The following is a 27477-nucleotide window of genomic DNA, read 5'->3' on the forward strand; positions in this document are numbered from 1 at the left end:
ATTACTGGTGTCCCCAGTGTATAGTTTATAGTTTGGAAAGAAATCATCTTCCATCATTCGTCACTGCCTAGCTGTTGTAGACTGGCCCAGAACATCATTTGTTAACTGCGACAAAGCCGCACTCATAAACGCCGACATGTTACATTAATTTATAGGCACTGAGTGACTTATTAAAAGTGACGTGTGAAATATAACAGGGCCTGGTATGGATGATTAGGTTTCGGGCTTTGAATTGTTGACAAGGCAGGGGTAATGAATTGCGGGACACCAGCTCCTGCGTTTCCCCCTCATTAGTCAGTATTAGCTGCATTAATAGTAATAATTGGATATATTCATCATTTAAAATGTTTTAATAAATGTTTGGACAGCACCCTATCGGAGCTGTCAAATATTAGGCTGGAAGCGTTGTGACAAGAGAAAACTGATGATGTTCCTTAGGTGAGAGAGATGTGCAGCTTTGGAGGATGCCAGCCTTGAGTTTCTACTCCCTAAGGAACTCTGAGTTCAGATGAGCTAGGGATACACACCATGGAAATGGGGAAACCCAACTCTCTCTGCCTCATAGGACATTTCTGCTGGAAGGCTTTGAAGGAGGACAGAGGACCTGTCCAGGATTCAGGTCTGCGACTGGTTTGCTCAGGATGGTTTTCTGGGAAGAGATTAATTAAGAGTCCCATTGTTGAGCCAAGGTGGCTGTGTGGCTCTAGGCCAGTCCCTTCACCTTTCTGAGCCTCCGTTTCTGTGCTGATGATATGTTTCATTTGGGTTCCTTTGAGAGCTTTGAGAGCAAATGTGATCCTTTGAGTCTACGTAGACCTTTAATTGACTTCCCCCTTCCTTCACACTTAGCAGTATCTATTGAGGACTGATGTGTGGGCTCTGATGAAGGCTGAAAAGATGGATGAGACTTTTCTCTAGTCCCGAGAAGGTGATCCCCAAACACTGTTCAGTATGTGCAGCATGATCTGAGTCATATGGACAGGGTTATATTTCCTACAGTAACTGGGATCTAGAAGCATCCCAGTTTCATGGCTTAGCTCTTTATGGATCTTTCTTTGTTACTGTGATCAGATTAGGGCTATTGTATTATATGCAAAAGACGTAGGGGGAAAAGGTCCAGTCTACATTCACATGGCTCCTAACCCCCAGCCCATTCCCTGGATCCCTAATGCAAACACAACAAAACAAAGCAAAAAACCCACAAATGTATATTTAACTTGCATTTGAACAAATACAGGTTTTAGACCAAGATGGAGAATGACTGAGGTCCCATAATAATAAGTAATAATAGTAAAATTTATTGAACATTTGCTGCATGCCATTTATGGCCCTTTGGACTTTACATATGTATATATAAAATCTTATTTAATCCTCACAATAATCCTCCCAGATAGGTGCATTAATTCCCATTTCATGCATGAGAAGACAGGGGCTTAGAGAGGGTAAATGATTTGCTCAAAGTCGCACAGCTGATAAGTGGTAGTAGGCTCTACTAGATTTGCTCAAATGATTTGCTCAGAGTCACACAGCTCTTAAGTGGTAGTGGGCTCAAACTAGATTGGAACCTAGTTTGTCTGACTTCGTATCTTAGCCAACCTGCTCACTGCCCCTAACATTTTGGGGGCCTGCTCAGTTCTGATGGCATAATTCAGGAGGGATGTCGTCTAATGAGAGAGTATTTGGAAAAGGATGAGCAGGATGGTGAAGCATTTGGAGTCTTGTCCTAAGTTGGTAGAAGAATCAGGTTTGTTTATTTGGAAAAGAGGCCTGGGATGATAGAGTGGCCAGGTGAAATTATTTAAGGGTTATCCTGAGGAAGAAAGTTGGCTGTTGTTCTCTGGGTCCAAGCTACAACTGAAATTCCTGAAGGTGAATGACAGGAGAATTCAGTTCTCAGGAAGAGGGGGCCTCCTCACAGAGCTGTCCAGCATGGATGCCAAGGCCAGCCTCCCCCTAATGGGTGCTTTCTGTCACAGCTTGAAAGATCTTGCTCCCTCTGGGACATTTCTTATCACTTTCTTCCTCGCTTACTATTCTTCAGTGGCCTTTGCACTTGCAAGAATGCTCTTCACCTAGAATTTGGCATGGCTTATCCTTATCCTTCAGGTCTCAGCCAAAATATCATTTCTGAAACCTTCCCTGACCACCTTTTTAAAGTTCCCCCTTTCTACCAGCAATCACTTCTCATCTTGTCTCTTCCAATAGCTCTAATCAGTAACTGACATGATCTTGTTTACTTGTGGGTTTTTTAAATAACTTGCTTTTTGTCTCTCTTCCACACTAGAATGTCAAATCCATGAGGGGAGGGAGCCTTCCCCTCTCTGCAGTCCGTCTCCAGCTCCCAGGACAGCCATAGAACTGCCAGAGCGTCATTTGGCTGGGACATTGGAGAAGGGATTCCTTCTTTGGGCTGGAAGCTGTACTAGATAACGCCTATATTTCTTGCTCATTCTTGCAGCCTGTGAGCATCTCAGTGTTACAGTAGTTCCCCTTGTTTCTTTGCCTTATCAGAAAGACAAGAGAGTGTTTGAGATTTTATAAGACCTCAGTATCAGCTCTTGGTCGGTTTATAACCAGTACTCTCTTCATATCTAAGATAACCCCCAAGTTAATGGGTTTAATTTGCTCCCTCAGTAACTCTGTGGGAATTCTCTACATTTACTGCCAGTGAACGTCAGGTTCACGGGTATCAGCATGACATTTTGGCATCACTTATGTAAAATACGTTTAGAATGCACCAAAGAAAAAGTTTGGATTATACCAACGACACTTTACAGAATTGGTGTTTCTTACAGATGACATTCCCCATTTCATGAATATTAAGATTATTGCCACATGGTATGAAACTATGGATGTTTTCCATTAGTACAGTTTGATTTTGCAAACATTCCAGCATATGGTTCTTTACAATAAGTCAAGATGCTCTGTACACACAGGTCACAGCTAGAATGTTCTGGTGTCCTCGGCTCATTTACTCTGGTCTTAGTTCTTTCTCAGGGGTAGGTAGCATTTTATCATGCCACCTCCATTATCTTATCATGCTACCTACATGCTTGTTGTTCTTTCAGAATTAAGCAGCTATTTATAAACTCTATCCCAGGTTCTGAGGATACAGAGGTGAAAAAACATGATTCTTATCTTCCAGGATATTTACTGTGTAGTTTGGGAGGGCAGCAAATAAGTAGAGAGTCACAGAGTCATGTGATAGACATGGTTCTGGAGGAATGTGCCAGGGGAGCCCTGCGGTGGGAGATTGCATATCTGCCTGGAGGAACTTGGGAAGGCTTCTCAGACAGAGAGGTAGCGTTTGTGGTATTTCTTGAGCTACAAAGGATTCTTCTGGATCAGGAGTGGGCTGGAAGGGGTGGGAGGTCCATGTCAGGAGGAAGAAAGAGCATTTAAGGAGGCCTGAGAGAGCTCAGAGGGTTTTGTAGCATAGGGAAACATAAGGGACAAGGGATGAGATGGAGCTGACCGCATTGCTGGAGGCCAGGTCATACATTGTAGCTTTTGTTCCACGAGACAGTGAGAAGGCATCATAATATCAGTTATATTTGAGGCTGATGTCTCAGATAAACAAGATAGCTCCAGAAATCAGAGGCAGGGTCTTGGAGAAAGTCGCTTGTTGGAGAACGTTAGTCTAACAAATGATTGCTGTTCCTGATGGGATGGTCTTGTTGAACAGTTTCCAGGTATGATTTTAAGAAAATGATAACCATATTGTAGGTCGCTTGCTTTGACTTTTTCCAAAAGCCTTAACTCACAATAGGATGCCTACTCTACAAAGGATGCAATTTCTCCCAGGGCGTATGACTCCATTCAGTTTTTACGCAGAGATCTTTTAACATGGTCTTTCTCTCACCCTACTCTTGATATGGTGTCATTGTGGGAGCATGGGCCTGGTGGAAACGCTGACCATGTTCAGTATGTGACTTGCTTTGCTCTAGTTGAATCCTTTTCTCAGCCCTGCTGCAGGCTCAGTGAGACCAGCATGAGCACTGGTGGCAGATAGAGAGCTTCTCTTCTGCCTCCTCCATTTGTGGTTAATTATAACTCCAGATGTTGACTATGTTGTCCTGGGTATCCACACATTCTATGCCTGCGGGTGAAACAGGTTGGACCTGTGGATATGCAATATATTCACTGTGTTTAGTTAGTTAGTTTGTTATAAACATGGAGGCCTGGAGACTTCTGGGCCACTGGGCACAGCAAGGGCCACTGTTTAGAGTTTCTCCAACCTGGTTTGGCTGAATCTCGATTTACCTTGACTCATGTCAACGTTGTCAAATGAAACCACTTTATGCTTGCTTTCAAACAATATGCCACTTTGACTTGGCAGTTCTTGTCCTAGGAAACTATAAGCAAATATTCAAATATGTGGGCAAAATTTTACGTACAAGGATGTTTACCAAAGTATATTTATAATAGCAAAATCTTGAGAGTAATCAAATAATAGGAGATTTGTTGAATATCTACTATATATATATGATGAAATATTATAGAGTGAAAAAAATCACATTTTGAAGACTATTTGACACCAGAAAAGGATATAAAATCTCTATAGCATTGTAAAAGTTGCATATCCATGAAAAGATTGGGAGAAGATGAGATAGGGGTGGTTTTAATTTATTATTTGGAGTGTTTAAACTTCTTTTCTTAGCAATAACTCAATTTTTATAATCAGGAAAAAGCTAGGTACTATTTTAAAATATATTAAACTGGAATTTTTGAGAGGAATCTACATTTCAGATGCCATAAAACCAAAACAAAAAATAAAAGATAGTGCGATGCGTGATGGCAAGAGAGTGGGAATTTCTAAGGTCAAACTAAAACTGCTTCGGCCCTAGCATCTTGTTAAGCACCAGAGCAGCATTTATTTAAGGCAGCATTTGACTAAGCTAATTCCAGACATTTCTCCCTGCTTCTGTGCAGTTGGTTTTAAGTTGCAGAGGAGATTTCTGACTCAGGCCAATTGAGGGAGTATACATAAACATGGGGTTTATTTTGTCGGGGACGTTCTTGAGAGACTCAATTTTTTACTGATCTTTTTTGTTCTTTGTGGCCACTTATTTACTTTTGAAAATACCCCCCGCAGATCCTCTCTTGAGTGAAAAGGAGATCTGTTCTCACGCCAGGGCTCAGTCACCAATCAACAAGGCTCTAAGAATTGACTCTAAATTCGGTTACTGCTGTTTTTAACATTCCAGCAGGTTGGCTTGCTTTCTGTAAATGAATGATGTTGCTTCACATATTTTCAGAAAAGCCCACCCATGTTTCATATTCTGTGCTTACCGTGTAAAAGAAGGCATTAATAATGTTTCTCTCCACCCTCCAGTTTCTTTTTTTCTTGTTTCTTTTTTGGCTTGCCTTCAGCTGAGGTTCACGATGATGAAAGTTCTTACCTGCTACCTTGAATCCTTCAGGAAACATAAGAGACGAGTGACTAGGAAAGGTCTGAATTGATTCTACTCATCCCTTTAGTGAGTGCATGAGAAGAGAGGAGATTTACAGTTAAGGTCCTAAATCAGAGCTGGCTGTTAAAGTTTTTGTTGAGGATTTAGGGAGGCTAAAGCTAAAACTGAGTGTCATCTTGGAGGTTAATCCACCCGGCTCTGGAATGCGTGTCCCGCTGCCTGTGATACTGACACGGTGGAACAGCTGAGGGTGAGAGGCCCCGAGTTTGCCTGTGTGCGGGGCGTTGGAGGTAGATGTAATGATGGCAGTGCCAGGGTTCTGAGGCCAAGGTGTTTATTCCCTGAGACAGAAGATGCTCCATGGGCTAGGGCTGAAGGGGAGCAGTAACAGGTGAGTCTGAGTGGTCATAAATGTCACACGTCTGTCTTGCGAAGCATTAAGCAATAGCCCTTTTAAAGTTCAGGTTGACCACGTGGACTGAGGAAAGTATGGCAGTGAGGGAGTCAAGAGGCTGAGAGGGCTTTCTTGTCCTTCTAAAAACCTAAAAGCACACAGTCGCACCAAAGAGAACCATGCAAAGATGGCGCCCAAGTCCATTGCCGGTGGATACCACCTTCAACATGATGGCACCTTGTCTCCAGACTCTGAATGGGACCACTTTTATACTCCAAATCTTCATTCCTATACCTGCGAGCCAGGGCGAGTAGGCAGACAGAGTAAAAGTACCCTTCACAAGCATCCTGAGTACCCTCCAAATAGTGATAAGCTGGATACAAATTGTGTAGTAAGCAAGAACATGATTTTTGACCTTAGCCGGACCTGGATTTGAACCCAGGCTCTCTCACTTACTATATTTGTGACCTCAGACAAATGGACTATTAATACCATCTACCTTAATAGTTGCTACCTTAGGGTTGTTGTGGGAATTAAATGAGATAATATAAGTAACGTGCTCAGCAAATTACCTTGCACATAGTAAGCGCTCAAATGATAGTAATTCTAATAAGAACACAGATGATAGTAATCACGGTATTATCATGGTAGTAGCAGAAGTAGAAGTATTATTGCCAGTACTGTAGTAGTTTGTTTATCAATACTTGTATTATTTCCATGGAGATCCTGAAGTAAATATTCAATCAATGTCTGTTCACTCACTGTACAGTGGATGTTTGCGATGCACAAACAAGATTCTACTGAGCACTGTGGAGGATAAGGGATTGTATAAAACATGATCCCTCCACTTAGATGCTTATGATCTAGTTGGGTAGATAAAAAATGTAAATGCAGATAAGCTAAGGGACCAGTGTGGTATAAACAAAGGCTGTGGTAACTTAGTGCTATTTGGGCCGATGTGATTAAGGAGTCTTTGGCAGTGGCCTTGAAGGATGGATTTGATTTCCTTTCAGTAGACAGAATTCCATGCAATGGGAACAGTATGTGCAGAGGCTTGCAGGTGGGAAATAACAACCTTTCTGGGAACGTTGAGACGCTTGACCAAAGGTTAAGTGAAGGGCAGCTTTGGCTGAATTCGTTTCAGCCAGGCATGGCCCCAAACGTGGTCACTGAGGTTAGGCAAGGCAAAGTCTTAACACTCATAACCCTCTTGGATGTTCACAGCCAAGTGAACCAATCAGATTCATGCATAGATAACCTAAATATAAAATGACCTTGGGAAGAGCCCTGAGAAAGACACAGATGTTGGATGCCTTAGGTGTATGGTGAAGTGAGACATTAACTCCAAATTGGGGGAATCGGGGCAGTCTTGTTGGAAGGGGAAGAATCTTAACAAGACCTAGAAGGATGGTGGGACTTGAAGAGGGAGAGAAAGACATTACAGATCAGAGGAACAACGGAGCTAAAGCTTGGAGGTTGGAGAGTACTCTTTTATTTCCCAGCGAACATGGTTGTATCATGTTTGTGGGCTCACAGGGTTATTCTACTTTGGGATAAAGACCACTATAGTTTCCCGCGTGTCATTTGGCTAAAATGGAAGGCAGATGAGGAAGACCTCTCATCTGCTATTTCTTCACATTCCATCCAAGATGGGTGTCTTATAGGGAAAATGAATTGGGGCTGATTCTTCCCTTGATAAACAAACAAGAGGGAAGATGATTGCTGTGGATGTCCCAAGTTACCGATGTGTCCCAGGCAGAATTCTGTCTGTATTCTGTATGCCTGGAACTCACTGTCCAAGGAACCAGGACAACTGTCCATTTTATCCATTGTCTCCCATCACCCACCCAGCCCCACTCTGACCTCATCAGGAAGGGGTTACCTTCCATTAGAAGCGAACCAACTACCGTAACACCGAAAGATCTGTTCAAAGCAAAGATCCTCTCCTTCGCTCTGAGCCCCCATCTTCCCGACAAGGCTGTAGACCATCTCAGTATGAAATACAGAGGCACAATTTTTTATCTGTGTTTCAGAAAAAAGGGAGCAGGAGTTCAGCCTCTACTAAATGTCATTTAAACCTTGATTTCTCTACTACTTTGCTGCATAGAAGAACAAAATCAGGAGAGAGGAAGAGCAAGCTCGGTGTCTTGCATATTTGTTATTTGATGATGACTTTGTTATCTAATGGTGACTTTCTGTTGATGCTTGTGTGTGTTCTTCCCATCCTCTTCATTCTCTTGAGCCAACAGGTCTTGAAGAAGGCAGCATGTGACAGGCAGGTCTGCTGTTCTCTTTAAAGAATTGTGGTGTCTCAGCTTCTGAATTTCTTAGGCACCTGAACTAATGCTAGTTTACCACTAGAAAGCACTGAGCATAATGCGAGTGTCATATTACAATTAACAGTAACTCTGGCGGCTGTCATCACTTACTCTGAACAGAGGATCTCCACACAAGTATGACACCGTTATGGCTGCTAATTCAAAGGCATCGTGTGAACTATGACAGACCCTGGTGCACTTTTTATGCTTATTCAAATGAATGAAGTCTAGCAGTTTAAATGGAGTAGAGGGGAAGTTTTAACACATTTCTGTAGATAAGCCCAGGAAAGGTCAACTTGGGCAAAGAAGTTGTGTTAAGGAAAGTAATTAAACAGAGCCAGAGAGATTGAATATTAGTGTTTTAAAGCGTAAATGAGGATAAATTCTGTGAATTATGTGACTTTTCCCAGTACTAACATGATAATAAAGTACTCTAATTCTGGAGAGGCTTGTCACAATCCCAGCTGAAGCAGTGACCCTTCTACTAGGTGAGACCAAGCAGCGACTTATAAAGCTTTCTAGCAAAAAGCAAGAAATCAGAGTTAAATGGATTTTTTTCTTCACTCTCTGTGTTTAGTATAGAAAACCACTACCCAACACCGACCCGAGACTGTTGGTGAATGGACTGTCTTACTTGAGACACAAAGCACTTGTACTTGCTTTTATGTTTAGCTCCTAAGGGAAGAAATGTGAGCAATTCAGAGTATAAATAGCCCAGTGCAGGATTCTAGTTCAATGATTAACAGCACCAAAAAGATTATACTTAGGATGTTGGTGAAATTTCAGTCTTCAAGACTTGAATCTTATAAAAATTGATGTCATGGTGAATGAGTGGGAACTTGTGTTAGGGCAGCAGAGAAATGAAACTTGATTGTTTGCAACATTATAATTATGGTGGGAGCACAAAGGAGAGAGTTTGGGGATATTGCTTTGGGAGGGTCAGGGCAGTGCCCTAATACATGTAATGTTTGAACTTGATTTTGACTGATGATGACTAGTTGCTCAGGTGAGAAAGGATGGGAGAGGGAAGGAGGAAGTGTGCTAGGAGGAGCCATAGCATGTGCAAAGGTGCAGAGTTAGCAAAGCAGAGAGAGTGATGAATGGAAGGAGAAGTGGTCCACATAAGCTTGAAGGTGCAAAATCGGAGGAAGAAGATTACAGGGGTAAGTTTGGTCCAGATCGCGAAGGAGAGGGGTGCTTCAACAACAAAAGAAAGCTTAAAAATTTTCAAAAACAGATAGGCATTTGCACAGATTTTAGCACATAGTGTCTATGGACAGAGAGAAATACAATAGCTGTCAGTGCATGTTGACTGCTGTGTCCTCCAGGAGCGCAGAGAAACTATGTGCCCGGAGAGCTCTGTTCCAGCTCTTAGAGCACAGGCTGCCTAGTGAGCCCCTGTGTTCAAATCTTGTCTATACTTGCCAGGAGCTGTCTGTTGGTAGACAAGTTAATCTCTTTGTCATTCAGCTGTTTTCTTCCCTGGAGAGTTGGGGCAAGGATGGAGGGTGAGTGGGTGGATGGAGGAGTGTCAGGTTGCTGTGAGGAGTAAAATAAAGTGTGTACTCCCCTATGTTCATAGCAGCACTATTCACAATAGCCAAGACATGGAAACAACTTAAATGTCCATCAACAGATGAATGATTAAAGCAGATGGGGTATATATGTACAATGGAATATTACTCAGCCATAAAAAAGAATGAAATAATGCCATTTGCAGCAACATGGATGGACCTAGAGATTATCATACTAAAGCGAAGTAAGTCAGAAAGAGAAAGACAGATACCATATGATATCACTTACATGTGGAATCTAAAATAGGACACAAATGAACTTATCTGCAAAGTAGAAACAGACTCACAGACATAGCGAACAGACTTGTGATTGCCAAGGGGGAGGGAAGGATTGGGAGTGTGGGATTAGCAAATGCCAACTATTGTATATAGGATGGATAAACAATAAGGCCCTCTTGTATAGCACAGGCAACTATATTCAATATCCTGTGATAAGCCATAATGGAAAAGAGCATGAAAAGAATATATATATGTGTATAACTGAATCACTTTGCTGTACAGCAGAAATTAACACGTTGTAAATTCGACTATACTTCAATCAAATTTAAAAATAAATAAAGTATGTACTAAGCGCAGTATCTGGCACATAGTAAGTACTCAGTAAGTATCAGCTATGCTTTTACTCACTACTATTTTTCTAAAACCCAACATTTGGTAAAATATTCAGTTAGGCTACTTTGGAGCTCTCTTTCCCTTAAAAAAATCAGCCATTATCAGAAGGAAATTGGTATTCTGAGGCATGGTTAAGAATCATCACAGTAGAGAGTGCATGCACACTTGATCCTGTAATTCAAGGAAGAATACATGAAATCCCATATTTTCCCAGACTGTTCCCTTTGAGAACAACTTATCATCATCACTGTCTTTGTAAGGGAAGAACCATCTTTTTTAAAAAAAAGAAAACTCAAAACTCTATGGGTTCAGAGAAATGTTCTGGAAGTGGACTGTTTGGTTGGGAGAGAACACATACGGGGTTCAAGCAGACCCACTGCCCTCCACAGCTCCTAGCCTGAGTTGGGGTGGGGGGATTGTCAGGTTTCAGTTAGGGGCCTCTTTGTTACACATGGCAGCCATCTGAGGAGCACCCCAGAAGGAGATGAAAACTCAGAGAGAATTACGGACCTCAACTGTAGCCTTTCGCACCCACCTGCAACTTCTCTGCTTAGCTCTGAGGATGCTGTGCTTTCCATTAGTAAGGAAAACTATTCATTTATCACCATTTTTCTTACCTCCACCATGTTGTGTGGGTCTTCCCACCAGAATTAAGAAGCTAGCCTTGAGTCAACTGGGAAAAACATTTAAGATCAAGTGTGTGCATTTTGGGGGTGGGGGTGGGGGTCACATCATGGTCTCCTTTCAGCAGATGACCCTTAAGTATCTCTGGGGCAGGATTCATTTTCGTCCGTCACCCTCCAAGGGGTTCTAACTGGAAGTGATGGGGAGAAAATCCTTTTGTTTAGTCACTATTAATTTTTTTAATTTTTACTTTGTATTGGAGTATAGTTGATTAACAATGCTGTGTTAGTTTCAGACATACAGCAAAGTGATTCAGTTATACATATACATATATCTATTCTTTTTCAAATTCTTTTCCCATTTAGGTTATTACAGAATATTGACTAGAGTTCCCTGTGCTGTACAGTAGGTCCTTGCTGGTTATCTGCTTTAAATATAGTAGTGTGTACATGTCAGTCCCAAACTCCCAATCTATCCCTATTAAAAATTAGGAGACTCAGAAAATTGGGAATTCCCCCAGGCATTTATTCATTCACTTACTTGTTCATTCATTTCCCAAATATTTTAGTGCCCGATGTCAAGCCCTATCCTAGGCTCTGGGTAAAAAAGACAGTGATGGGGACTGAAGGGAACCACAGAGGTAGAATGCAGGAAAGTCATCCCTGGGTAGGCGATGTCTAAGGGAGATCTAAAGGATGAGAGAGAACTGGGCCAGGTCATTCCAGGGCCCAGAGTGAGGAAGAGCTTGGCATGTTTGTGGAAGTAAAAGGAAGACCCCAAGGCTGGAGTCGAAATAGAGGCTGCCACTAAGCAACTGCGTGACTTTGGCCATACCACTTGACCTCTTTGAGCCTCAATAGACTAATCCATCAAATGGGGCCAACTCTACCCATCCCCTAACACATCTTTCAAGAGTTTATTTTGAAGAGCAATTCAAGAAAAGTTAGAAAAGAGATGATTTTTCAAGTGAAGCATAGTTTAAAAAGTATACCATTATTTTTTATTATTGATTTAGCAAAGATTTATTGCTAGTAGACCTTAGCACAAGTTTGAATACCTGTTTTTCATCTAAGGAGATTTATCCCTGGAAGTAACAGAAGCCCACTCTTATCATATAGTTTCACTTTTAACTTGGTCCAAGGGTAGGCAGTGAGCCCTACACTGTAGTCTTGCTCTCTGTTATGAACTATAACCTGGCCTCAGGTCCTGGTTCTGCTACCTACATCCTGGATGAGATGTTGTGCTCTTTTACCAGCCTCTCTGGCCTCAGTATATTCACCTGTGAAACGGGGCCATTAATAGGACCTAACTGTCTGGGAGTGTCAGGATTCATTGGAATGATCCCTGTAAATGCCCAGTGCCTGGTACCTGCTGAGTGAAATGGGGGATCTAGGTGAAATCACGCATGATTCCCATGCTAGTGAGGCCTCCCAGACTCATGTGTCCTCCCATTAAATCTAAGAAGGGAGAAAACTTGCTTGTACCGGGTTGGTAATATCTTCTGCCATAGACGTTGTTCCAAACTGCTGACTTTCCAGGCCACAGGCTCTTCAGAAGCCAGGAGGAATGCACCGAGTCAGGTGTTTTGTTTCCTGCATGGTTAATTGGTTGTAAAATGCTAATGAAACTTACTGCTTCTGATTGAATTAAGTGCCCTAGGAAATCCAGCTCTGAACAGGTGGGCGTGGACAGTCTTCCCTGTGTCTGTGTTCATGTCCGTGGGCAGCCTCGTGCTGGTAAATGTGCTTCTGGGTGCAGATGTTTTTCCTAACCTTTCCCATCACCCAACATGTCAGCTGCCAAAAGTCTGGGGGAAAAAATCAAGCTTGAGTACATCTGGATTTCAGGTGACAAGGATTCTCAAAAATAACAAAACAAAACATGCCATTACCTCAAACGCAAAAACTACTTTTTTTTTTATTATGAGAGGAGTCCCATTTAGTGGAACCACAGGGCTCCTTTTCTTTAAATTACTTTTTTAAATTAAAAAATGGGCCCAAAGAAGCCCTCCCCTAGCCTCACAGACACATGACCTGCTGCTAATTTGGTTATTACACTTTAGAGCAAGTGATGCAAACTGGGACTCCACCCCCAGATCTGTTATATCTGGCCCTTATATTGTCTGGAAGATTGGCAGACTTCACACTTAATGTGTATTTCCAGCTTCTCTCGAAATGGGAAGCTCTGGCAACACTGTCCCCAAGTCCCCCCGTGGAGTCCGTTAGCTGGAGAAGAGTGAGGCTGCCCCACGTGGACCAGACATCCTCTCTTCAGTTACTACAGTTCCTGGTACTGTCTGAGGTGTTACATGTAGCCTAGTTCACTCATTGTTATTACCTGCCTGGAGAGATCTATCTATCTATCTGTCTGTCTATCTGTCTATCTATCTATCTATCTGGACAGAGAGTTGAGAAGGGGCCATAGCATATTGAGATTGTACAGCCTGAAAGTTACCAGGGCTCAATAGAGTAGAATATTCTCTCTTTCACATACACTTTTTTGGGGGATCCTTCCTTCTGCTACCTTCTCAGCTTCATCATTCTGTCAACATCTCCATCTCCACTTTCCTCCTCCTTTCCTGGAGGGCATCGGATGATGTGAACTCCTCTACATTCTCTCCTCCCCACCTAGCAGAGTCTCCTTGTCCTGTGATCTCTATTAGGTGGGATACTAGTGGATTTTATTCTGTTATGGTTTCATCTCGAAGAATAGAATTTTCCAGGACACACAGCCTCACATTTTTCCAGGTTCAACTCTAAGAAGAATGGAGCCCATCTCTGTTTTGAGCCACTCGGGCAAAAGTCCTCCAGCTAGCTTGAACTGGGCCTGATTGGCTTGACTTGGATCACATGCTCATCTCTAAAGCAGTCATACAGTTGGGGGAGTGATGCCATGACTGGTCGGGCCTGGATTACAGGCACTGCTGGGGCCCAGGTGTGGAATGACTTAATACTGATGAAATACAAGGACTCTTGGGTGAGAACAAGGAAGTTTTTCAAAAGCAGCATGGAGGACTGTTATCAAAAATAGGGGAAAATGGATTCTGGGCAATCAACTCACTGACTCCTTCCACAGTCTGGACCCATTCTACAGAAAAAAAGTATGGATAAAACTTTGGATACAACGTTCAGGTATTCAAGAGCCGTATGTAGACCATCCATTGACTCTAGATCAAGAATATCTGGTCTAGATAATTTCTAAGTTCTTGTCCCATTTTACTAAATGATCAACCAATTTTTGTGATAAAAGCTTCTTTGGAGTTTTGTTTCCAGTGTTTCTGGTTTAAACTGAAGCTGTTCAAGAGCGACTTGTTGGGAGGGGACGGCAAGGGAGTGTGACCTATGAGCTGCAAAGCACCCTCAGAAATCTCAATTATGTCATTGTTCATCTACAATATTGCTTTAGTTTCATATTCCATCTGCATCCTTATGATATCATGAGAGATAGTGCTTAATAACATGTCAGACTCTATTTTGCATTATGATTTTAAGATGATAAATTTTTTCTTATATTTTTATGAACTAGAACACACAGACTTATTGGATCGCCCATAATATAAACTGGAATAATTTGGAGCTCATGAGATTATTGTCAGTGCTCTGTGGGCATGATGCCCACTGGTCATTTTTATTTGGAGACTGATCCTGAGCTTTAAATCCAAATTAAGGAGTCACTTGTTTTTGTCTGAACTTCACTTGTGTGGCATGTTGGAATGCACTGAGTTTTTTCAATGAAAGCCATTGCTCAAATTAAATTCATTATCCCCAATGGTGTGTGAGCCTGGAGGATGGGAGGCAACACAGAATGATGCTGAGATTGGGACGAGGAAGGATGTGTCCAGAAAAGTGAACAGACAAGGGGAGTGAGATTTTTAAAAAAGGGATGATGATGGTTTAAATAGGCTTCGAAATAATTTTCATCCTAGCAAGACTTCTTGCTTCTCTCTTGGGGAACAGCTTCTTCAGCTGATGCGTTTATCTTTTCTTTCCTTTTTGGTAGAAAAATGGGCTTATTTCTTTTCCTTGAAGCAAAAATTTGTCAAGTATCAACTTTCCCTGGCAACCAGGAGCTCCTTTCTTTCTCTGTGGCTTATATTGGACAGGAGGTGGGGTGGGTGAATGAATTTAATTTTTCTTTTTACTCAGAGGTGATTTGACATAAGTTTTTACACCTGGTTTCAATGACACATGATTAGATGTCCATCCCTTCTGTGCAGTTCACTATTTCTGGTGTATAACTTTGCATTTGTCACATGGTATTGGCATGACTTTTGACTTTAAAAAATAAATTAGATATCAAGGCCCAACATTCAGTGTACATCCTAATTATCTGAGTATCTTATCCCCTAGCTTACTGCCACCAGGGCAAGTTTCCCAGTTAACTCTGACACAGGTGGCCTGCACTTTGATGAGCTTCTATAAGGGCAGGGGTGAAGTTGTCTTCTGTGCTTGAGCTTGGCACATAGTAGGTGCTTAGTTAATACTTAATGAAGGAGGGACTGAATAATTTAATGGATAACTTAAAGAAATAGGCTGAACCAAGAAATAGCAAATCACCAAGAGCTTTAACCACTGGGCTTCAATGAAGTCATCAGAAGGGTATGTAGAATTTTGGAGAGAGGTGATCCATTTCATACTATTAGTTACATGACATTTTGTCCCTTTGGGTTATGCTTAAATGCTTTAAGACAAATGGCAAGTTTAACTTAAATATTTTAAACTTTGATGTTGAGGAATTTTAAAGTAAGAAATTGAGGATACCAATGGTGTGGAATCTGCCCAGCTGATACTCTTTTATGAATTATGCATATGAGAAACTAATAAATGACCTACATTTTACAGAGTATGAGATGGACTGCTCTTAGGTGTTCTCATTTGAATTAACTGCCATATCTTAGAGCATAAAGACTTTGGCAAAGACACTCATTCTTTTTAGTTCCTAATTTATCCATTGCAAAATGGGGGCAGCATTCCCTAGGTTCTATTCTGAATGATATTCACTTCAGTTTTTACAAAAATTATATTGTTTGTCTTTTCTTAAAGTAATGTCTATTCAGAAGAAATTCAGAAAACCGAGAAAAAAGTGGAAAAAAGAAAGATGTCATCTTTGTGCTGTAATTCAAAGTTAACTGCCATTAATACTAACGGTCCATCAAGTCGGATATTTACTTACTGTTTTCCAAATACAGCTGTACCTGGTGCTGTGGGGAAGACAGAGGCACTCTAACGGTGTCTGCAGTGCTATGGAGGGGGCAGATGATTACTCAAGTGACTGGAGTACAGAACGTGAAGACCGAGTGTGACCAGAGCTGTAGCAGAGTGGAGGAGGGAATGATTAATTCTAGCTGAAGTTCTTGGGCTCAGTGCATTTAAACTGCACCTGGAAGATAAGTCTTATCTTATCTTATGGGAGGGTGAGATGGTGTGGGGTTGGGGAAGGCATTTCAGACCCAGGAATCCAGCCTTTGGGGAAGGCAGGAAGGAAACTTCATGTTCAGGGCGCAGGGTGTATCTCGACGTGACTGAAGCGAAGAATGCAGGAAGGTAAAGAGCAGGGGACCAATGTGCCTGGAAAGGTAAAATCTTGACATTATTAGGGACTTTGACCAATCCCCTGATCCAGCCATGGCCGGAACACTCACAACAGATTGATACTTTACGAGTAGTCAACCTTTCTTGGTAATTACTCAAAAACCCTATCACCTGCAGAGTCCATTTTTTTCCTCTGGAAATTCTATTTTTAAGTGGTTTCCTTAAAAATAAAAGTTTTTTTTTCCTTTGGAGAAAAACTTGAACCATAGTCAGTGTGATCTTAGTACAGTTGGTATTTATTGATTGATTGAGTAAATGAATGACACTGAACATTTACAGTTCATAAAGTCTTGAAAAACAATAGTGACTTGGGTGTTCAAAAAAACCCTCATGTTTCAGTTACTGTGGATTTGAACTTCTTGATCTTTCTCTGGTGTCGGTCACCTCCGCAGGGGAAATTAATATCGAAACTCTTAGAGTCCTTAGGAGGAAAAGTGAAATTGTAACATCAGATTCTAAATGAGTCTGCTTTAAAATTTTATACACATAGGTATTAAGCAGAGGGGTACTAAAAGCCTTTTATTTTCAACCTGTGGCTTTCTGTCTGCAAGAAAGACATTCAAAGATAGTGACTCGTGGAACTGGTAACCACAGAGAGTATAACTAAATCCTTAAGGTGATGTTCACTGAGTCCTCCCGAGAGACCCAAGTTACATTGATTTTGCTTTGGCCATCATTCTCTGAGCTTGGTTTGACTCTATTACCAGACCCACTGGTCATTAATTGTGGTTAAAATGCATTTGAAATAGGCGAGGGTGTTCATAAGCAAAATCAAAACACATTGACATTTATAATTGGGAATATTCTAGTGGCAATACCAGAAATTTGTATGGTGACTTCACCTCTAATCTTGAATGAATTTGATGATGCTGATAAGAGAATAGCTAAATATGGTCAATGATCTGTACTCCCATAATATCTATCATACATATAACATACAAAGGGATGTAGTTTCATGAATGTGGGTTTTGGAGCCAAACTGCCTACATTCAAATCCCAGCTCTACCACTTACTTGATAGGAAACCCTGGACAAATCTCATGACCCCTCAGTAGTGTTATCTATAAAATGAGAATTGAGATAGTACTTCATAGGGTTGTTGTGAAGAGTAAATGGATTAATACAAGCAAAGCACTCAGAGCAGTGTCTTGTACAGGGTACACTCATGTGTCTGCTGTAGTACCTGCTAAGTTGAGGTGTTGAGGCTCCTCCTACTTCACCTTTTAGGCCAGGCTTTGTGGGATGGGCCATTGTTATTGAAACAAAGTTGCCACTGCATTTGCATCTTTTCCAGCCTGGGGAAGGATTTACACCAGTGACCCAGAAATGCTTGTCTCAGATCCTATCCCTGGGTCTGCAGGAACTCTGTGCCATGTGATTCATTGCAGATCATGATCCTTGTAATGGAAACAGTTTAAGACAAATACATTCTCAGTCTATGCCCAGCCCCAAGAAGGACAAATACTTGGGTTTGTTTTTTGTTTTGTTTTGTTTTTAATTAATTTTTATTAGTATAGTTGGTTTACAAAGTTGTGTTAGTTTCTGCTGTACGGCAAAATGAATCAGTTATACATATACATATATCCACTCTTTTTTTGATTCTTTTCCCATATAGGTCATTTACAGAATATTGAGTAGAGTTCCCTGTGCTATGCAGTAGGTCCTTATTAGTTATCTATTTTATATATAGTAGTGTGTATATGTCAATCCCCATCTCCCAATTTATCCCTCCCCACTTCCTCCCTTGGTAACCATAAGTTTGTTTTCTACATCTGTGATTCTATTTCTGTTTTGTAAATAAGTTCATTTGTATCATTGTTTTAGATTCCACATATAAGCGATATTATATGATATTTGTCTTTCTCTGTCTGACTTACTTGACTCAGTATGACAATCTTTAGGTCCATCCATGTCACTGCAAATGACATTATTTCGTTCTTTTTTATGGCTGAGTAATATTCCATTGTATGTATGTACCATATCTTCTTTATGCATTCCTCCGTCGATGGACAATACTTGGTTTTGTTATTTGCCTCATTCCTGCTGCAAATCAAACTACTAGGGTGACTCAAAATGTCTGCCCAGAGCCAGGGTTTGTACCTTAACACATTTTAAGCAAGAAACACTTGGCATTTGAGTAATCTTCATAAAAGAGTATCCCTGAAGATGAATGCCTGCTCTGCCACACCAAGTTCTACAGTTCTTTGCATGTGTGATGCTTTCTCATTTAATATCCAGTCTAACCTTGTAGCAGTTGGTGTAAGCTACAGCACCCTTGCTCTGGCTTCCCTTCTCCATGTCATTTCTAAAGAATGGTGATTTATTCTTTCCCCATTGGCCACCGGTTATTCTGTCCTCCCCTCTCACTTTCCTGGTGCTTTTTCCCCACCTTTCAGGTTTGACTTTGAGTGCCAGGAGACCTGTTTGTTGTGGCTCCTTTTACTGAAAACTATTTTTAAATTCTTTATTCTGCTGCTATGCTATCCCAAACACCTTTTTCTTTCTTTTTGGTAAATCCTTGCCACTAATTATGTCCTTCCATTACGGCCCAGCTTGAGCTCTGAGGTCACGGATGCTTTTCAGGTTGATCATGTTTGTCCCTTCAGGCTGAGAACACTTTCCAGAAATGTCTAAGATCCGAGGGACCTTGGCCAGGGGAAAAGGTAAACTCCTTGAAGTCAGTGGCCAAGAATAGGGGCAGCACATGCTCTCCCTCTGGGATCCCCAAGATAGAGCCACAGCTTGGTATCATTCCACCTCCCACTGCGGGAAGGGAGGAGAGAATGTGCCTCATCTGTGTAGAAGCCTCTCTGTGATCCTCGTTCTCCCCTTCCTGCCTTCCTCATCTCTCAGACAGAACTGGGGGTGGGGGGTGGTTTGAGTCAAGGCAGGTCCTCTCTCAGCAGCGTACTTGAATATCAGGAAAGGAGAGGAGGTCAGCCAGGCAGTGAGAAACCTTTGCCCTCACAGAGGTTCAGCCTCCTCAGCCTGCCCTGGTGGCATCCCTAGGATTTTGGCAGACTTAGGGGTATCATATTTTCACATGCATGAACTATACTCTACAACTTTTCCTGTGGACTAGGAACCCAAAAGTGTTGACACTGAAAATAAAGTTTTCTCTTTCTAGCTGTTTTTGTCCCCTGTTTTGAAGGGAGATCTATTTTTCATGGCAGTGGCCATGGACTCGTGTTTACGTCTCCATGGAGGGCTCCCGTGCAGTAGTGATGGCATTTCTGAAACAGTCTCTGGCATCTCGGGCGGTCTGGATAGGGATAGGTGCTTTCTGGTTAAATATTTTTAATTTGAGAGAATCCTTGTACTCCTGGAAAGTCTTCCTTGGTTACATCTGGGCAGTAGATCTGGTCCTGGAGCGGGCAGTTCTGCGCTTCGTCGTCAAAGCAAAGAGGATGGCTCAGTCTATGACAGGGACTCCTCCAAAGAGGCCCTTTGAATCATGAGGCATTTCTCTCTCTACCCTCCAGCGAGTGTGTGTGGGAACAGCTTGAATTTCACACAGAAGGGACCCCACAGTTGTTTCCACACAGCTGTTTCCTTCACTGGGCCAGAGTGAGTCTCCGTGTCTTGAATATCTTTGAGAAGGATCGTCTGCCACATAACCATCTGTGGGCATAAGTCAGAGGAACTTTCAGGGAGGCTTAAGACTGCAAATGGGGCTTTTATGTCTTAGTTTAGGTGTGCCTTGATGCTTTTCCTTTCCAGCCTGGACATTATGAGAGCGGCTGAAAACATCCAGACATGATTTTTCAGAATTTGGGTGGGGGAGGTGAAAACTCAACCTGCTCAGCCCAGATCTATTGCAACACTTTGCATAATCATTAATGACGTATAAGCTGTTGCCTAATGGACGGTTTTACTGTGTATGCCCTTCAGTTGTGACTAGCTGGAGTTCCTCTGTGATTTAAGCTACTACCTCTCTCCTTTGTGTCTTGGCCTTTGGGTAGAGCTGCTGTAGTCATTATTATCTCTCTTTGGTTTCTTTTTTATTTCTTTTTGTAGGTCACTCAATGAAACCTATAGTTATCGTCAGTTACATAGATCTTGGCTTCTTTTCTTAACCTTAGCATTCAAAGAGAGAAGAATACTTTCTGTACCTGAAAAAATCTCAATATCTCTGAGTGTTAGGCAGTGAGCAGTGGCCAGGGACAAATGATAATGAAAATAATTATCTCTTCTTCTATGCCAGGTACTATTTAAACACTCCACATATATTACTCATTTAATTCTCAGTAACCCTCTGAAGTAGTTTCTTTTATTGTCCCCATTTTACAGATGAGAAAATTGAGGCACAGAGAGGTTAAGTAACTTTTCTAAAGTCACACAATTAAAGAGTAAAGCTAGAATTATGATGAAAGCCACACCATGTTGCTAGGAGGGAGGTACTGTTATTCCCATGTTTTATTGAGGCCACTGAGGGTCAGGGAATTGTAGAAATTTACCCCGGCTTGTCTTATCTTTAACCCAGGCTCCTGTCCAATATACTCTACTGCTGTCTTCATTTTAGAATGTTCCCATTTCTACCCTTAGGAGGTCCTGGATTCTGTTTAGTTGTACAAATATTTACTGAAAACCCATTGGTTCTGAGTCTTGTGCCACGTGCTGGGTATACAGAGATAATTTTTTGTTATTTTACGTCCTCGTATGGATGGGTCATATCCTCTTGGCTAATTTCATCAACTTTCCTTTTGGGGGAGCCTAGTGGTACCTTTGGTATCCAGCACTGTGCTTGTCACATGAAAGCTCCTCCTAATACTGAGTATCTATTGGTTGGTAAAATGTGATACAAGGAAATCACTGAATAAACAGTTATGTTCTACAAATGTGTGTGGTCGGTTCAGTTAATGTTCAACGATGGGTAATGTCCTACATTAGCCTCATTGGTGAACCTAAACACAGCTTTCAATAGGATGTCACTTTTGGCTTTATGACTGTCACTTTCCTAATTGAGGTAGTAGACTAAGTAGTGCAGTTAGCTCCGGTGTTGAGCTTTTATTGGGTTGGCTTTTGAAAAGCTAACGCTGTATTGGAAAAATCGTGCAACTAGAAGTCAGGACATGTGGATTATAGTTTTATCTCTCAGAATGATTATAACTGTGTGAGTATTGTCGTGTCTTCTGATCTCTCAATTTTCCCACATGCACGGCGAGGAAGGTAGACTCGGTGTTGGTTTAGGTCACTTATAAAGTCCTGTAAATCACGGAGAAAATTCATACCATGATGAGTCCTTTGAGCTAATATAGGGTATTAGTTTAGTTTTGACTGTAGATAAATATCTTAATTTTGTTGAGTCTTAGTTTATTTTTACCATTCAAATGGGTTGATCATTCCTGGCCTGCCTAATTTGTAGGACTTTTGTGAGTATTTAGTGAGATTCTGGGTATATAAGTGCTTTGGATAATATAACACTGTATGAACACAAGATATTATTCGTATGGAAAGTTAACGGAAAGGTGTCAGGTTTCTCGCCACTCCTCCCCCCTACCAAAAAAAAAAAAAAAACCCTGGAGTTTGGTCCTGGTTGGGCTGTTTCCTGTAGTTTATGGAACTCTTTGGAACGTTAAAGGGTCAATAGGGGCTTTGTCCTGCCTTAGGTCAGTTTCCCACGGTTGGGGTAAGGCTGCACACTCTTTCCTCCAACAACGTTATCAAACACACCCGACACTCAAAATGTGGTAATTTGTTAGACAAAAGTGAGGGTTTGAGTTACACTAACCTCCGCTTTGTTCAAAGCACCCCCTCGGAATCTGAGATCTTCTCCATAGGCCAGCAGAAGTGCACGTGTCCCCCAGGTTTACAAATGCCTTAAAAACAGCCTGATAAATCATCCCCCAAGTTTGCGTACCATGTCTAACTTCGTGTCTCGGTGGGGATATTTTTAACTCCTGCTTCTAACTCCTCTCAGTTCCTTTAAGGAAGTGTGATCCGAAAGGGTCAGACATTTGGCATCTACTTGGGGGAAAACTTTGAAAGAGTTCCTGATGCTCCCCCTGGGGTAGGGCTGCCTTTCTCCAAAAGAACTGGCCCTTCAGAGTGTCTTTTCCACATAAGGGCTTGTGCGAGGCCCCAGGCCCCAGTTGATGCCGTCTCTTCCCCACGACAGATGGTCAAGCCTTCAATTTCAGCTAGTGATCTGCTGTTGAGAGGGCGGGCAGGAGATTCTGCCAGCGTGCCAAGTGACAGGGCTGCTTAGGGTAATGGGGATCTGGTGTGTGCCCGGCATAGCTTTTGTGCTAACGATGGGCTGGTGACAGGTGCCCTGCCCCGGCTCATCGCTGAGACAGAAGATCCCCTGCTCCCTTGATTCTGTTTCTCTCTGGCAGAGCTAGTGTTCTGTTTGCCGGTCTTTCAAAATCCATTTTGGCACCAGATGGACCCCCTCACGGCGGCTAGCAGTTGTCTGACTTGAAGATGTCAGAGGGTGTGCTGACAGCTCCTTCTAACACAACCTGAATCTGGCTGTCGAGTCTGGGCTCAAATGGCTTAAACACACACAGGCAGCAAATATTATCAACCCTGGGGAACTGGGAATGGGAGCCGGGTGCCCACTGGATGGAGAAAGGCAGCGACGTCTCCCTCCACAATATTCATGCTGACGGAGTGGAAATAATTGTACTAATCGTTAGTCTTATGGTTGCACTTATTTGTGCCATTGCCATTGCAGTACAGTTGCTGTCAATGGTACAATTAGTATTAATATCAATACTGCACTGCTTCTATTATTATGAAAACTACTATAGCGTATCGGTTAAAAGCACAGGCTCTGCAAATTTGAGTCGATTCACATTTGATAACCTTTGGGCCACTTAACTTCTCCGAACCTCAGTTTCCTCATCAATAAAATGGGATTAATACTAGAGTTTATCTAGGAGGCTTGAGTTGGGAAAATGAATTTGAAGTTCTTAGTGTTCTGAGCACAAAGTAAGCACCTAATACATGAAAGACATGATTATTTTTACTGCCACCATCACCATGCTGACTGTGTTCCAGACACTATGCATCATTGCAGTTAATTTTCACACTTGCCTTATATGGTAGGGACTGGTATTATACCCAATTTATAGATAAGGAACGTGTGGTGCAGAGAAGTTCAGCTGTTTATCAAAGTCACACAGCAGTACCTGTCAGAGTTTGGATGGGAATCCCATTCTGGGTATTTCCAAGGGCTGTGGCTTTTCTATCATACCAAGCTGACTCTTACTGTCAACTTAGTGATAATCAGCCCTGTCCTGGGGTTTGGGTGGCTTTTAAATATTCCCTTCCAACCAGCTATGTTTGGAAGAAGCAGCCAGTTTTCACATCTCAGGTGTCTTTGGATGTAGGCTTGAACCCCAGCAAGACGGCAGACTCACTGTCCCAACCTCCACCACATTAAACAGAGTCTGACAGCGGTGTGTGATAATTAGGACTACCCAGCATTTGCCTCTGAGAGTTCAGAGGAAAGGGACAGTGCAGAGGCACTTAGGATTGTGACCACTCTCTCAAACTCCTTTCCTTTCCCCCAGACTACGACTGAAGTCAGGAGTCAGCGTGGCCAGTTGGGCTAGGGAATGACACTGTTGCTCTTTGAGCTGGATTTCATTTGACACAGTTGGGTTTCAGCGGTGTTCCATGAGTCATTTGTCTTGTTCAAAATGTTGATAAACTTTGGCCTCTGTGAAGAGAACCTGGAAGTAGGGATGAAGGATTGTTCAGAAGCCAGCTTTTACTGATGGGCAGTTGAATGTTGCATGATGTTGAAAGAGCCATTTCAGGAAGATGTTTACATTTTAAAATGTTATTTTTGGGTTAGCAAAGTCATTGTCTCTCTTCAAAGAGTTATTCCCACGCCATACTTCCCTCTCGGCAGATTCTAAGAGACCAGGGAGGAGAGAGATTCTGCTGGGATATCTCTCAGTTTGGTTTTCAGAAATTGGCTGAATTTGGTGCATCTTTGTGCTATGCTGTCATTACAGAGGTGTTATTTGGTCGATAGGCTTTGTACTCAGAGCTAAGTCCGGACTGAGGCATCCTGGGGTGATAGTTCTTCACAAATGATGTGTATTGAAGTAGGAATTTTACTCCAGTGTAGACTGGAAGTGGAGAAAAGATGAAGACAAGAAAATTCCTATGGGAATTGAACTAATCAACATTTTAATGCAGTGTAATATCTTGGGAAAATACTTGGGCCTGAAATTCACAGCACTAAAAGTAAAAAGGAATGAAGAACTTTCGGCAGCTTTTAAAATGCTTCTTTCCCCAAACATAGGCAGGTGGAGAAGTTTAATTGTAGGTGGCCAACAAGAATGCCCTAACTGGACACTTTTGATCCTTGCTGCCTTTCTGTGATGAACTTTAACAACTGCCAGCTAAGAAATACAGAAATAACTCATCTAATTTATCACCCAGACCAGGACACTTTTGAAAGTTAAAGTGGGTACTGTTCATACTTACGCTAATACAGCTGGTGTAAACTAGAATTATTCCTGGCAAATTGGGACCTTTGGTCGCCCTAGCCAGTAAAACCCATGGATCTCACTCTAGAATCAATTCAGAGATCAAGGTGGCAGTGAGGCAGGACGTTCCTTCTTCCATCACAAATAGCTTTTGTCTATAGCATGCATGTAAGGAAAACGTATGGGATATGTTCAAGAAGCCAAAGGGCTTCAGTCAGTATGTGAATCTTACCTCCTTCTCATAAGTACTCCTAATTAGAATATTTTATTTGGAGATGCTAAGATAAAAAGTGTTTACCATCTCCTTACATTCATCTAGCATGTATCTTGCCGGTTCATCATCTGTGAATTTACGGGGCTTAAATTACATGTTGTTGTTGGGGACTCTGAGTAATTCTCAGGCAGTTAGCTCCAGTTGGACCCTGCCTTAAATTATCGGGAAGACTTACCCTCTTTATGAGTGAAAAGACTTCCTTGGGGGCTTAATTCTTTTGTGACATCTGTTGGCAGCACGGAGAGCATTCTCTTCATAAAGAAGGTCCAGCTTGGATGCAAAACAAAGGCTAAAGCTTTAAACAAAATACTGGCTCTAACATCATTCTGAGTATTTCAGGAAATGTGCAGAGAATAGAATGCATGACCCAGAAGTGACTTACTACTTTTTTCCCTTCTGTGTCAGGACTGAAATGCTAACCGTGATAATTTGTTTCTTCACAGGTTCTTCTTGAAATTTTTCCTCAAGTGTAACCAAAATTGCCTAAAGAATGCGGGAAACCCACGTGACATGCGGAGATTCCAGGTGGGTCTGTCTTGTCTTTCTTATACCTCAATAATGACGTGAGTATTGGGAGAGGGTAAGAAAGTCTTAGGTGGAGAAGAAACAGAGTATCATGGTTTTCCCAGAGGTGAAGAGCAGGTGAGACTTTGGGTACTCTAGAAGTTGTTGTTTATATTAGAGAAGAATTAGGACTGAGCCACCTGCGTTCACTGGTTGAAGCAATGGTACCCTTTGAGCCTAGTCTGGCTTCCCAAATGGACTCATAAGCTTAAACCACTGCAGGTTAAGTGAAGTACATACAAAGTGATGCATCCTTTGCCAAAAGTTCTACAGGTAGAAAACTGGTAAATAGGACCTTTGTGCTGTTTTGGAATGATGTCACCTTCCTCTCTCCTTTCTCTCTGTTTTCCTTTTCCAGTCTTGGAAATTGTTGTCAGTAATTATCTATTAGAAGTGGACCCCTGAAGAAGCAGGGCATATCTAGGGCGGTATGGGTGACACTCAGTCTGTTTCAGAAATGTTCTTGTACAGCAACATGTAAATCTTTTCAAGCATCAGTCATATCTGCCACCATTTAAAGCATGAGTGGTATGTTAACCTCATATAATTATACATTTACTAAAGGAAAAAAGATGTGAAAATACATGGGTTAACTTCCAAGACACAGACATGGTGGTTGGGTTTTAGGAAGGGTTGCTAAGTTCTAGATACATGCTTCTCAAGCCCTAAAGTGCTGAGAATCCGCTGGGGATCTTGTTAAAATGCTAATTGAGGTGTGAGATGTGCCTGGAATTCTACCTTTCTAACAAGCTCCCAAGTGATGGCAAAGCCATGGACCACACTTTGAGTAGCAAGGTTCTAGACCCTTGTGTTGCTCTCCGTCTAATTGTATGACTAACTCATTAGCATGGTCAATGTTAGTTTCTCCGCCAGAGTAATGTTTCATCTTTGGATGCCCATGGGGTCTGTCAGTGAAAAATAGCATGGTGTTTAAGGTATGTTCTTAGGTATAGTTAGTCCGCTTTAAGTGTAGATTGAAATGTATGATCTCTGAGAGGATCTTGACAAATTGTAGCGGCATATTCTCTGATGGGAGAAAGGAAAGGGATGATTCTGGGCACTGATTTTTGGATGTCAAGATCTCTTAGTCTCCAAGATGATTATTTTTATTTTTATTATTATTATTTTTAACATCTTTATTGGAGTATAATTGCTTAACAATGGTGTGTTAGCTTCTGCTTTATAACAAAGTGAATCAGTTATACATATATGTATATCCCCATATCTCTTCCCTCTTGCATCTCCCTCCCTCCCACAAGATGATTATTTTTAATAGGTGAGACTCAGTAGTCTCATGAAACAACAAATTCAGTAGAAAGAAGACATTCTCTCCTGAGATTTTGAAGCAGTTCTGGAAATCATTTGGCCTTGCCAACTTTTGTCCTGACAGATAAGTGGGGAGAATCCCTAGATTCCTAGTGTCCTGGAAAATGTTTCTCCTGGGGAGCTTCTGACCAAAGTGGGTAGACTTGGGTGCTTTCATTCCCACCCAGGACATTTTGTGTTGAGTTGGAGTCAGCTTTGCTGGTGAAACATGTGATGCTGTTAAGTACGTGTTGCTAAGTGTCTTGGAACATGAGGTTGGGTTTCAGTATAAACTGTGTTGTCACTTACCTTGGCCTTGAAATGGGCCATAGATCTCCTTTGACCAAACTTGGATTAA

General features: G+C 41.8%; 1 protein-coding gene across 5 annotated transcripts in view; it reads left to right on the forward strand.

Moving 5' to 3' along the window:
• EBF1 (EBF transcription factor 1) overlaps positions 1 to 27477 on the forward strand; it is a 449793-nt gene that overhangs the window by 280498 nt on the left and 141818 nt on the right. For all 5 annotated transcript variants that reach the window (XM_024760167.1, XM_024760169.1, XM_024760168.1 and 2 more), the window contains exon 7: positions 25694 to 25775. In XM_024760167.1, the coding sequence (XP_024615935.1) occupies positions 25694 to 25775 (82 nt within the window). The remainder of the gene's footprint in view (positions 1 to 25693; positions 25776 to 27477) is intronic.

This window comes from Neophocaena asiaeorientalis, unplaced genomic scaffold, assembly GCF_003031525.2.
Source record: "Neophocaena asiaeorientalis asiaeorientalis breed wild unplaced genomic scaffold, Neophocaena_asiaeorientalis_V1.1 scaffold336, whole genome shotgun sequence".
NCBI classification, from domain to species: Eukaryota; Metazoa; Chordata; class Mammalia; order Artiodactyla; family Phocoenidae; genus Neophocaena; species Neophocaena asiaeorientalis.